The 14354-nt window shown below is 36.7% G+C and overlaps 1 protein-coding gene across 2 annotated transcripts in view; it reads left to right on the top strand.

The window, feature by feature from the left end:
• KLHL31 (kelch like family member 31) overlaps positions 1–12408 on the top strand; it is a 29401-nt gene extending 16993 nt beyond the window's left edge. For both annotated transcript variants that reach the window (XM_048845281.2, XM_075126461.1), the window contains exons 2-4: positions 368–427; positions 2894–4097; positions 7199–12408. In XM_048845281.2, the coding sequence (XP_048701238.2) occupies positions 2926–4097; positions 7199–7931 (1905 nt within the window). In that variant the 5' untranslated portion in view covers positions 368–427; positions 2894–2925 and the 3' untranslated portion in view covers positions 7932–12408. The remainder of the gene's footprint in view (positions 1–367; positions 428–2893; positions 4098–7198) is intronic.
• Positions 12409–14354: the final 1946 nt, after the last annotated feature.

The following is a 14354-nucleotide window of genomic DNA, read 5'->3' as shown; positions in this document are numbered from 1 at the left end:
ATCATAAACAATTTCTCCCCGAGAGGTTGGCATGAGGGTGGACGGGAGAAGAATGTCCTTTCCAGGAACTTGCCCTATATTTCCCTTGCATATCTGTGTTTATATCTGAGAGACAAGTTTGTTCCCTTCATTTTTAAAAGTTAGGCAAGCAAAGGAAACCTAACCTCCCTGGGTGGCAGAGAGAGAGAGAGAGAGAGAGACGAGGAGGAGGGATCACTTTAAAGGGCCCCAGAGCGCAGACACCAGCCTCTTTTATTCACTGTGACAGCAAAGGGTCACGCTAGAAACTGCAATTGCTGGGACTTGTCAGGTGGCCTCTGATCTCTCTCTCTCTCTTTATCATTCTCTCTCTTCTCATTCTTCCTAGGAACGGACATTCCTACTGACACCTAGTTGGACAGCTGTAGACAGTGCATTGCTGAGGAAGGTAAGGTTGCTCCTGCTGTTGCCGTTGTTGGTCATATTCATCATGTTTCTAGGATAGTTTCCCCCCCGCCCCGTATCTAGTACATTTTTGGACCTGGAATGTCCTTTGTCATGAATTATTCCTCAGCCGAAATCAACATAGCCTCTTCTATCTATGGAAAGGAAAAAGTCTGTAGAAAACCAAATCACCCGAGGCTTGCAAAACTTAAAAATAAAATTAGGATATTTTCATGGTGTGGTGGTTGATATGTTTCTTTGCTTTTGCATTTCCTTTAGCTTTTCCTTCAGATGCTTTTGCATTTAACTCATTGGCTGCTTATCAAATAAACTAGATCATTAAATTTCTGTTGATAGAAAAGTACATGGTAATGAAAACTTTGGAGAAATATTTTTTATAACAAACAACATTTAAAATTATTGGATCTAAAAATAATTCTTGTTTTCATGAACAAATGGTGCATGTGTTAAAGTTTATAAAGTTTAAGTATCTCTGAAAATATTTAAAGCCACAGTTATGCTTGCCAAGGTAATATTATCTAGCCATCTATAAAGTTTGTGAATAGAATATGTAAACACATCCAAAGTTTGGTCTCTTTTTCAGTCTGTAACAATGAAATATACATTGCACTTTCTGTTTAAATAGGTTGCAAACTGTCATTTGAAACAATCAAGTGTGTCCAAAGTGGCAAATACACCTTAAATTGAACCTGTCTTAAAATGGCAAGCTGCTGTGTGAGTGTTACTATTCCTAGAACTGACTCTGATAGGTTTCAACAGATGCAGCTCTTGGAATGCAGCCGGGGTGGGCAGGGAGAAGGGGAGCAGCTGACCCACCTCTTTGGCAAGGAGACATTTTGGAATCTCAGCTCATTCTGGCATGCAGTGACACTGAGACACTGACGTTTTCGGCACACATGGGCCTCTCTCGCACTGCACATAGTCATCACCAAGCAGGAAAAAAAAAAGTCTGGTTCTTACAGCGGAACTAACCATTCCTTTCTATAATTAAAATGCTGACTTATTATAAGCTGCATGCTTTGGGGAAGTTGAATATGATGAGATTTTACAAGGAAATATTGCTGGAGAGGCTTAATTATTAAAAAAATCTAGTAAATGATGCCACTGTTTATTTTATCGTTACATAGCATTCCTCCATGTTCTATCCTTGTCTAGGAGGTTAGGACTAGAATATGACGAAATTGTGTCAGAATGCAAGAAAATAGTGTATCTTAGGTATAATGCTGTATTTGATTAGTATCAGTGACTCATTTCATTGATGTATTATTCAAGACAAGGACCTTTCTTTAATGTGTATTTGCTTATATTTTGTAAATGAAATAACTCCTCTGAAGAACACACAGGGCCTTCCCACTGAATTCAGCAGAAGTTTGGCCACTGATTTCAGTGGGAGCAGGAATTTGCCCATAGTTTATATGCATAATTTAAACAATTAATCTAAGGTTATTATATAAAAGTGAGGATTCTCTTCACACAGAGAAATGGCTTCTTAAAGCTAATACCTGTTGCTAAGTCTGTATCAATTTGTACACATTCTTTTACAAAACAAAGTTAGCCTTTTTTTCTTTTTTTAGAAATACCCTCAATAATTGACGCTGAAACTTTAGAAACCATAATTTCAACTTATGGACAGTATGATATTAATATGGGAAAGCTTGTGAAGTAAATTATATGTAGAAGGGCATTTGTGAATGGCATGGAAATAGTATTCCATAAGCCTAATAAATTTAAAGTCGCAATCCTGAAAGCACTCAGGCTCAGATCCTCAGTCTAAAAATACAGAAAACCATGACAAAAATACACTTTCCCCCAATATGTTTCATACTCTTTAGTTGTGGAAAACTTTCCACATTTTTAATTTCCGTGTGTCAGATTCTGAACTCATTTACACCACTGTAAATTGGGAATAGCACTTCTGAAAGCAAGAACAGAATCCGATCCCATACCTTTATTGTTTGTTTGTTTGTTTGTTTGTTTTTTTGTCTAAAAAAATTATAGGTCTGGGTCCTGATTTTAAAATATTATTCTATTTTTAAAAGTTTATACTTAGCCAAACTCATTTTACTTCTGAGAAATAGAAACTATTCTAAATTTGGATTTAGGGAACTCCTGCAATTCCACTGAATTTGCATCCTAAACTCATTCTTGGAGAAACTTGATTTTTGTGATCTTGTTATAAACAAGAGTTAATTTTAAATGCATTCTTTCTATATAACTATCATTCCAGAAGAATCATATTCAGTATTTATTATTAGCAACCACACTCCAATGCAGGCCAATAAAACACACAATTTTAAGTCTTCAGGCAGTAGTAAGATATGTTACTTTGTGTTCTGTTCTTTCCGTGGTTCCATTTATTGATAAAGTTTAAACTCTGTTGGGTCATCAGTCAGATGTTAAATACTTATAACTGAAATGTAACTCTAAACTTTATCATTGTATTTTTCAGCAAGCTCTTGGCTGTGATATTCCATTGCAGTCATGGCACCTAAAAAGAAGAATGTAAAAAAAAACAAAGGCGATATCAATGAGATGACTATAATTGTGGAGGATGGCCCCCTAAGTAAACTAAATGGTTTGAACGGGTTCTTAGATGGAGGAAATGGTTTCAGCTGCATCTCAGCTGAGGTTTCTGATTCTTCTTATAGCCCAAATCTCTTGGAAGGGCTAAGCAGAATGAGGCAGGAAAATTTTCTTTGTGACTTGATTATTGGTACCAAAACCAAATCCTTCAGTGTTCACAAGGTGGTGATGGCTTCATGCAGTGACTACTTTCATAACATTTTAAAGAAAGATCCATCTACTCAAAGAGTAGATCTCAATGACGTATCCCCATTGGGCCTAGCCACTGTTATCACTTATGCTTACAATGGAAAGCTAACTCTTTCACTCTACACAATAGGTAGTATAATTTCCACAGCAGTCTATCTTCAGATTCACACCCTTGTAAAGATATGCTCTGATTTTTTGATGCAAGAAATCAATGTTGAGAACTGTATGTATATTGCCAATATTGCAGAGACATATGGACTAAAAAACACCAAGGAAGCAGCCCAGAAATTTATTAGAGACAACTTCATTGAGTTTTCAGAAACAGATCAGTTCTTAAAACTTACTTTTGATCAGATCAATGAACTCCTTGCAGATGACGACTTGCAGTTGCCTTCTGAAATTGCTGCATTCCAGATAGCAATAAAATGGCTGGAATTTGACCAAAAAAGAGCAAAGTATGCTGCAGATCTCTTGGGCAACATTCGTTTTGGTACCATCTCTGCTCAAGACTTGGTCAATTATGTTCAAACTGTACCAAGAATGATGCAAGACACAGACTGCCACCGACTTCTAGTGGATGCCATGAACTATCACTTGCTTCCATATAATCAGAATACACTGCAGTCTAGAAGAACAAGGATTCGTGGAGGTTTCAGAGTCCTAGTTACTGTTGGGGGACGCCCAGCATTAACAGAAAAATCCCTTAGCAGAGACATCTTATACAGAGATCCTGATAATGGATGGAAGAAGCTAACTGAAATGCCTGCTAAAAGTTTTAATCAGTGTGTGACTGTGATGGATGGATTTCTCTATGTGGCTGGTGGTGAAGACCAGAATGATGCCAGGAACCAGGCCAAGCATGCTGTCAGCAATTTCTGCAGGTAAATGGTTATTTACAAGGGAAGGAGAGGCAGATTCCACATTGTGCAGGAGCAAATCCAAGTTTGAGTGCAAAACTTAGCAAAACCAGATAACATCTTTTTTCTTCCCTGCTAATAATTTTATTAGATATTTAAAATTTTAGCTATTACAAACGTACGACTAAAGTCATGCAAAATATCCATCCATAATCACAAATGTATAAAGAACAACACCTCCAAATCAGAAAATCTACGTCAAGCCAAAATTAAATGAATAATGGCTATTTAAATATTAAAACGCAGGAAAATTGTAAGTAGCATTAATATTGTGACAGACCAAACAAGGCAAGAATTCTTCAAGTTCAAGAGCTGTTGATGCCTTGTGGAAAATTTTGAAGAACATTTTTTAGAAATGATTGTGATTCTTTTTTTATTTTCAACATTTTTTCTATATTTCATTTATTTTGGTCTTTATTTCTCACGCCATAGGTTTAGAAGCAATATCTTTGCTTCTTAAATGCTATGTTGTTCCCATCTGGGTCAAATACACAAAATGCTGCATAGTTTCCAAAGACTGCGGTTCCAGTGCGCTGTCCCCCTAGAACTACATGAGTGGCGGTAATGTAGAACACAAAGAGATCTCAACCTAGAGGCCTCAGGTCAAATTATTTTAAAGGGGAACGTTCTGCTGATTTTTAAAAGTGTTCTGCCTAAAAATTAATGGCACATTATGGCCCCAGAAATGGTCCAGAAATGGGAAAACTCATAGATCTCAGTATATATCTAATAATAATAATAATATATGAGCATAAATTGTATGCCTCTCTTTGAGCAGCTTCCCAGCACACACAGCTGTTACTCTGCTGCTGTTGAGGACAGCCCCCACCAGGAATGCCCAAATAACCCCTCCTAGAAGGGTGGTCAGAGAGTGTACAGGGAGAACTAATGCAGCACTAACTTCCTCTGTTGTTTGGTTGGTCGATTTAGTCATTTATGCCAATTTCCTAGAGAAAAAACATTGCACAGAGGAGATAGTCCCCCAGCTACCCCCCCACACACACACCCTTATTTCAGGCCCTGCCTGACCTTTACACAGCAGAACTCAGCCCACAGATTATTTTATATGTACTGCATGGTGGAAATTAAACAGCAAGCTGGAATAATACCACAGTCACAGGAGTCAGTGTGACCCAACATGAATTCTATTCCTAGCTCTGCCATTGACCTTGAGCAAGTCACTTCACTTCTCTGCATTTGTATAATTGCTTTCAGAGATATGGATGTAAAATGTCAGACAAGACCTAACTCTTATTATTTATATATCCCTTCCAAGAGGTTGTCCCCAGCTCCTTTTTTATGTGAGCTCTACCCATCTGCTGGTCTCTGTACTCTCTGAAGACAGGAACATGTGGGCCTAGCAATTTATCTGCTTCACCTCTTATCCTTCCAAAGAAGTCATAGTCTTCTATTTGTGACCTCAGAATTGATTGCTGTGGAGATGCTTAATGTTTTGAACAGAGAATGTCACTTCCAGCAGGCAACTGACCTGTGGAATCAGTTGAGGTGTTAAGAAACAAAGATCCTAGTTTCATGTATATCTTATTTAAAACGAATAGAATGAAAGGAAATACATAAAATACCATAGATATTAATATGCAGAATCAATAATAATTGGAATGTTAGAGACTTTTTCATAATGTGAAAGCAACCCTCAGAAGCTGAAGCTCTTCCTTGTTTTCTCCTGTATTGGAAAATTAAGTACAACATCATGAGTATAAAACAGATTATCAGCTTTAGCTTTGAAATACCTTGCTTTGGCTCATCTGCATCATGAGCCTAGGGTTATATGTACCCCTCATCTCTCTGTGCCTGAGCATGTGGCATGACCACTGATATCCACAGGATTTGCATTGCAAATCAAAGGTAGTTTATGACCTTCAGTGTTATGTGTGTTTTAGTGTATTCATCAGATGTTTGATCATTTTTAAACACTTGTTTGCATCTTTGATATAATGCACTGTAAAAACTCTTTTGTATAATGACCTGATCCTACAAATTCTTACTGATACTAACAGTCCCAATGAAATTAATGAAACTTTCTCTGAGTAAGGATTTTTTGCATTAATAAGTAGTTGCCAAGTTGGCCCTAAATATTTAAAATGCATCTTTTTACTGCCACAACAAATATACAGTTTAAAATGCTTGTATAGTGCTTTGAAGATAGAGAGACTTACAAAGTGCCATGTAAATTCTCAATTATTACTGCCAAAAGGCCCAATATGTCACACATTGGAGTGTTTGGCAAGATTCCTATTAACTTCAGTGGCAGCAATACATGGCTTTAAAATAACATATGACCAGCTACAGTACAGATTGTATGAGAACAAATTTAATAAATACATCATTGTATTTATTACAAAGGAGCCACTATGTCACTTTTAAAGACTGGGCATGTAAAATCTTGAGATGCATATTACAAGACACATTTGAAGTTAAATTATAAAAAATAGAAAATTGTATTTGAAATTAAATACAGTACAGGCACAATAGTCACTTTCCAAGGTTCTTAGGAGGTTGATTTTTAAAAAAATCAAATTACTGAAGGTAATTAGATCAAATTATATGCTAAATACATGCCAGATTTAATTGACAAAACTATTTTTGAATTACAAAGATACATTTTTCACCTGTTAAAGAATGAAACCTATTTTTACTGAAATTTAGCAAAACTCCAACTTTCAGTTCAAGTGAATTGTAATAGCCCAGGGGTTCTCAAACTGGGGGCCTCATGGGGTCATGAGGTTATTACATGGGGGGTCACGAGCTGTCAGCCTCCACCCCAAACCCCGCTTTTCCAGCATTTATAATGGTGTTAAATATATTAAAAATTGTTTTTAATTTATAAGGTGGGGGGTCACACTTCGAGGCTTGCTATGTGAAAGGGGTCACCAGTACAAAAGTTTGAGAACCACTGTAATAGCCAGACAAGACAAATTAAACAGTGATTTAGAAGCCCCCACAATTTTAACTATAGAGTGGCAGATGTGACGTTGTAGGCCTTCCCATAGAAATATTTGAGTATTTTGATTGCATCAATTATTCTCTTTTCTTAATGCTTGCAGATATGATCCTCGTTTCAACACATGGATTCACCTGGCCAACATGAATCAGAAGCGCACCCATTTTAGCCTGAATGTATTCAATGGCCTCCTTTTTGCAGTGGGTGGTCGCAACTCTGAAGGGTGTCTATCCTCAGTTGAATGCTATGTGCCGGCAGTTAACCAGTGGCAAATGAAGGCTCCACTGGAGGTAGCAAGGTGCTGCCATGCCAGTGCAGTCATAGATGGTAGAATCCTGGTCACAGGAGGTTACATAAACAATGCTTACTCCCGCTCTGTGTGCATGTATGACCCCAGCAATGATAGCTGGCAGGATAAGTCCACCCTTAGCACTCCAAGAGGATGGCACTGTGCTGTTTCCCTTGGGGAGAGGGTCTATATCATGGGTGGGTCCCAACTGGGAGGTCGAGGTGAAAGGATTGATGTCCTCCCTGTTGAGTGCTACAATCCTTATGCTGGCCAGTGGAACTATGCTGCTCCCCTGCCAACTGGAGTGAGCACTGCAGGGGCTTCCACTCTGAATGGGAAAATTTACTTGGTGGGTGGCTGGAATGAAATAGAAAAGAAATATAAGAAGTGCATTCAGTGCTATAATCCAGATCTTAATGAATGGACTGAGGAAGATGAGTTGCCTGAAGCCACAGTAGGAGTATCTTGTTGTACCATTGCCATGCCCAATAACAAAACAGGGGAATCCAGGGCTAGCTCAGTATCTTCTGTGCCAGTTAGTATTTAAACATTATAATTAGGTGTCAGCAAGAATAAATAAAAAACCTCTATTTACACAGCTGTGTAGTTAACCCTTTAAGTAGCCTTCTCTGCTTATGTGGGGCGGGAAATTGCCATTGTAAAAATTTTAATTTTACAAAACTGGCCAATTTTCATGATCTTTAAAATACATGGTGTGAAACAACATCTTTAAGATACAGTGAATTTACTTAGTGGGGATATAATGTTGTGCCACAGTTAGAACAGGGACTCAGTCCCATCCCTAACTTTGCCACTGACTTGCTGTGTTACTTTTGGCAAATCACTTAACTTCTCTCTTCTTCAGTTTCCTCATCTGTAAAATGGGGATAATAATCAATTAATGTTTTTAAAGTGCTTTGAGACTTTGGGATAAGAGGCACTAGGGAACAGCCAAGGATTATTATTAATAAATCTCCACATATTAGTAATATGCCATGGCATCATAAAGTTGGTCAGTTTTGTTCTCTTTAGAGATTTTATATATGGGGAAAGATATTTAATGACAATTTATTGCACATATAAAGTATGAAATATATATTTTTCCCCTCTGGGTAGTGATGTCCACAAACAAGTCCTCAAAATTCTCTCCCTCTATTAGAAAAGAGGTTCCCATGATTTATGATGTAGACATTTAATTTTTATAGGTAGATCTGTGACAGGGATTTCAAGAGCCAAACTGCAGAAATACAGAAGCTTATCTGTCCATTATAGGCCAGTCCTGAGGGCCTTGCTCAGGGCATCCTCCACACACACACAAAGGGGAGATTTCACCTCTGTTACATACTCACTGGGAATCACTCCATGGGGACTTTGCAGTGTACAAGGTCAGCAGAGGTGGAAGGGGCAGGCCCATCAATAGTCTTGCTTCTACCTGCAGAGGAAGAGGAACACACTACAAGTTAATATACCCCAAAACAGTCTTCTGTGCTGTAAAAGAAACCCACCCTAGAGGTGTCCGGGGCAACCACCATATTGAGAATCCCAGGAAGCAGAACTCCTGCTTGGAGCTAGCCGGAACTGCTGGTGCCAAAAGCAGAGTGGATACAAAAATTACCTTTTCTGTTCAGTCCAACAAATTCCCATTGGATTAAGGAATAAGGACTGAGTAAAGGCTGCAGAATTTGGTCCACCGCACAGATCTGGGTAGGGAAGAATCAGTCGTAAGGTAAAACTCTGGACTTAAATGGAATAGGTTTTCCAGACTATTAATGATGGGATGTTTTGATGCCTCCATTACCAGTCACAAACACAGTATTCCCAAAACTAAGCTTTTCCTGGCCTTACCTTTTGTATATCATAGAAGTGTAGGATTGGAAAGGACCTCAACAGGTCATCTAGTCCAGTCCCCTGCACTCAAGGCAGATCATTAACTAGATCATTCCTGACACAGCTCCTTGTGCTGCCTTGAACACAGCTCTTTGTATAATGTGACTTTTTATTGCATTTTTGCCAAAGACTTAGGATGAAATCTTGGCCCTGTGGAAGTCAATGGAAGTATTGCCATAGCCTTCAGTGGGGCCTGGATTTCATCCTTACTCTCTACAAATTACTCTCTAAGAATTGCTACCTTCGTTGCAGCACTGTGCATGGACAATTAAGCATGCGACTGCTGCTAATTTTCATTGAAAATGGGACATGCACACCCAATTTCCTCTACAATGTGCCTAGAATTGACATCTAAAGATCCTGTTGTTAATAAAGATTTATACACCCTTCAGCTGGGTGGAACTAAGCCATTAAACGAACTAAAATGATTAGGTAAGAAGTCACTCAAAACAGCAAGAACACACTCTTATACAGATTCATACAGCCTTCACATACAATTTTCTCTGAATACAATAAACACCTCAAGGGGGCAGTGTCCATTAGAAGGCAAAGTCAAGCAGAAAGCAATGTTTACTGGTCACGCAAGTGCTTTACCCCAGTCACAAAGGGAATCCTTTCAAACTATCTGCAAATGCAGGCATTCTTCAGCCAAACATTTGTAGCACTCTCATAACCTGAGTGTTCTTTGGCAAGTACAGTTATATATTAAGCACTGGCAATTAACATGATATTGTGTTAGAAATCTGAGTTGCATAAAAGTGAGTCACCCAGTCAACTGGGATTAAACTGAGTTTTGCACAGTCCGGTTTTCCATTTGGTGTAATATAGTTAAGGATCATGACTACATCTTAAGTAATTCCTGATCTCCACATTCTATTTTTGAGTATTGTGCATTATTAGGATATACTGCATTGTACTGACTTACAGTCAGAAGTCTTATTACAGTAGTGTTATCACTGTCAGTATTGTATATCATTTAGTTTGGCTAATTTAATTTAAATACAATTACATTTACACTTTATATTGTATAGTTTAAATAAATAACTCAGATCTACAGTGATTTAATCTAACAATGTAAAATTGAGTATAATTTCATTTTAATATAACAATGATGTTCTTGCCCCCTTCAATCAGCAGTAACATTATTTGATTATTTTGCTCTTCTCATATAAGATCCTGGACACACAGTTTATGTGAAACCATTTAAGTGGCCCTTTGTAAAATCTTTTTGTCTGCTATAATAATTCTCTGTAAAGACTACAGTTATCCTTTTGTTAAAAGTGGGTGTTCAGCATCCGTGCCAATGCATATAACACATAGACATCTATGCATTCATGGTAGAGGTCTGCTAGGTATTTCTAAAACTCATCATCGTAGTAGTATCTAGGTAGTAAATAACTAAAAATACAGATAATCATTTTGGTGTTGAATTGTGTTTGGGAGAAAATTGTACCATGGAAAAACATAATTTCACTCTTTTTTTCCTTTTGGAATATCAATTCCAAAACTAGATGTACAATAAAATGTAGTCTGTTTTTGCAAAGTTCTCTCTCATGAGCAGAGACTCCCCTATAAACAAACACTGATCTGCTTTCATTTTGCAAATGAAGTTATTTAGGAACTATGGGCTAAGTGTACTGGAACTACTCTTATGCTACTTGAAGGGTTAACCATTTGGGGCCAAATCCTGTTCATCTTGCTTATACAATTTTGAATAAGGTAAATAGGATTTGGCGAGCTGAGGCAAATTCTGTCAGAATATTGTACATAGGTACCTAACAAAATAATCCATTCCCAGAAGATGGAACACTATCTCAGTCCTTAGTCTGCCTCCACCCCATCCCCATGCCCCCCACAAATCCACAAGAAGTGTTGTGGGTGCTAGGTCAAAGGACATTTGACACATGTTGCCAATCCAGCTATGGACCCTACATTTAGATTTGCTCAAATTATATGTGCTTCAGGCCAGAATAACCAGTACATGGGTGAGTGTGCAGGGGTAGTTGTTACCAGCATCCGGGTATACCGTACTGCTGCTCTTGCAGTGTGTATATCTATACCTGCTTAGGCTACAACAGCACACTGAACCTGGATTTGACTCTTAACATGTGAAAGCGTAAGGCTGAACTTAATTTCATCTTGATTACACCAAGTATCTATTATTGCTTAAATTGTGACTTTTTATATAATATTAATTAGAACTGTGAAAAATGGTTTGTACATTACACGTGGAACAATTTTCTATCATTGTCCTGTATGGTATTTTTGATCCCAAAATATTTAATAGTGACAGCTAGGTTGAAACTGGAAACATTGTATATTCCTAAAAGGGACTTTAAAGAATGTAGTTTAGGAAACAGAGTATAGGATAAAATTATTAAGAATACAAACGATCTTCCATCTGAATAAAATACAGATTGTTAAATTAACACAACATCAGAATTTGACTTTGCTTTAATACTATAGATGTAAAAAAAAAAAGTAATTAAACTAACCAGATGAATTTGAAACTTCTAACTGCCTATGTACTTAAGAGTTCACATGACTAGTATCTGTGTGCCTCCCAAGAACTTAAAAATAGAAATAATTTTTCTACAGTCTGTAAATGAAATAGTTGTATAGGTTTATAGTTTGCCGGCTTATTTCTCTTTGGGTGGGTGAGAGGCTGTGTTATGGGCCTGTGTGTCAGAAGAATGTACTGTGGGAAAACTAAGTTAGAAAGGTAAGTTTTGCTTTTAATTCTTGTCATGATGAGGCCAATTGTCATATTCATTGTCAAGTTCTGAAATTAGTTTTGGGAGAGGGATTAAGGTAAAAGACTAGATAAACCAGTGGTGCTCACTTGAAAGTGTGGCATTGTCCACAGTACTGTCTTCAGAAGATCTCAAGGGAATAAAAATAAATGTATGCAGTATCAGATATCTGAAGCTTTCATCCAAGTTCATATGATAAGGTTGCAATGTAAAAGACTAGTATGAAGATATTGTCACTGAGAATTAGAGTTACATTAAAACTGTGATTCGTTCACCAGTGACCAAAAGATGTTGAGTTGTGGGGAATAAATGGCAGTATCTTTCAATTGATCAGAATGGGGATACATAATATAATGCAAATTAAACTATGCATTGCCTTGGCTATCTAATTGTTGTAAATACTTAAGAAGTTTTACTTATTTGTGCTTATCAGTTGCCTATTTCATAATTGTTATACCTACTTCTTAAACAAATACATTAATTAAATACAAATACTTTCAGGGTGGAATGCGATAATTACAAGGGAACACATTTCAATAGGAAAAGATTGTACAATTTAATATGATAATTTTATTACTAAAAATATAGAAATGTGTAACATGGTGGATGTTAGTAGGAAGTCTATAGTAGCATATTAATAATTTTTTCATTGTTTGCTTATAAATTAAACAGCTAACATACAGAGAAAACATAATTTATTCTTATTTTGAGTTTCATGTGAAACTGACTTCACATGTTCCTATATGGTTAATTTATGATTATGATACAAAGGTTTTGTTTTTTAAACCCCTTGTTAGTTCTATATTTCATACCAGATAATTGGAACATTCATTCAATTTTAACTGTAAATTCAGCATTGGATTAAATTGTATTGTAAAACAATAGGGGCCAATCATGTCCTACCTTTTTCATTTCTTTTGTAACAGAATTTTTTGCCAGTTTTGTTTTGGAAATTGCACTCAGTGATTTATAATATCCAGCATGCCTGACAGAGGATGGCAAAGCTATCTGGATTATAAATTTCACATGAGAAATATTAGCAATGCATTAGAAATAAAAAATCTAAATTGCAGAAGAACTGCAGGGCAAATCCTGGAGTCAGTGGAAACTTTGCCATTTATTATTATACACAGTGTCAAAAAAGTGTGCTTGGTGCTTTACAACTAAAATACTTCTGGAGGGTTTGGTGCCTCTGTACCAAAGTTTTCTATTTTCTATTTTACTGCCAGTGGAAATTTATCCCTTACTGGATCGAGATACCACAGTTGGATTTTTAAGCAATGACAAATGTTGATAAAAGCATTGAGACCCTAATTCAGCAAAGTACTTCAGCATGTACATAACCTTAAGGCTGAGTAAAATGTTATGCTGTAAAGACTAGTCTGTGAGATCTGGGTGATAAAGTTCAAACTTATTTGTTCTCAATTTGTAAGAAAGTCAAACTGTTAAAATGAAAATTTTAAATAGATGCAGGTCCAGGGCTAAATTATTTTTCTACGAAAGTCAACAGAAGTTTTTCCATCACTGGGTTCATGATTTGACTGTTGCATACTCTAGTCTGGTCTAGTCAGTGTAATTTCTACTATACTATCATTGATAGGTTACCATCCACCTACTGGACTGCGATGCAACGGGACCATCTTTCACTGTCAAAAATTGACAAAAGGTATAGGTGAGGATCTTTTATGCTATAAAAACAGGACTGATGTTAGGAATTCATTTAAATCTAATTTATTAAAAGAGAAGGAGAATATTATGAGCTTATTTGTAACTGAGGCTTTAAGAGTTAGAGGAGGAAAATTGAGGTTTAGTGATATTTTTAATAGAGGTATTTTTGTAATTATGAGTATAAATAAGTATCTGTTTTCCTAGAAAGATATGTAAAAAAAAGTCAATCCTTTTTCTCTATGCACCGGCTAAAACTACTTTTAGATTTCTTTAAACACAAAAATGATTAGATGGAAAGTTAAAAACCTGTTAAGATGTGTATTAGGTGAGTATATACCAAGTGAATATTTGTGTATTATGTATGCACATCCGCACACACTGAATAATACACACGTGTGAGGTGTGCCAGGCAGATCACAGAAAATAGGTATCTGTATATTTCTGCAAGGAGAGTAAAACTGCAAAAATAAAATAAAAATCTTTTCTTTCAAAGTAACAGAGGTTTTACTGAGGCAGAATTCCTATTAAAGTCAGGGAGAGTGGTGATGCAAAATACATAAATAAAGTTTGCCCTAAACTACATTCTTAGGGTTGACCATGACTATGACTGCAAAAGTAAATACAAAAGGATTATAGTGTACATAGTACTGCCTTTCAAAAGT

Source organism: Caretta caretta, chromosome 3 (assembly GCF_965140235.1).
Source record: "Caretta caretta isolate rCarCar2 chromosome 3, rCarCar1.hap1, whole genome shotgun sequence".
Classification (NCBI taxonomy): Eukaryota; Metazoa; Chordata; order Testudines; family Cheloniidae; genus Caretta; species Caretta caretta.
Note: the sequence above shows the minus strand (reverse complement) of the source record. Positions and strands in the feature narration are given on the sequence as shown.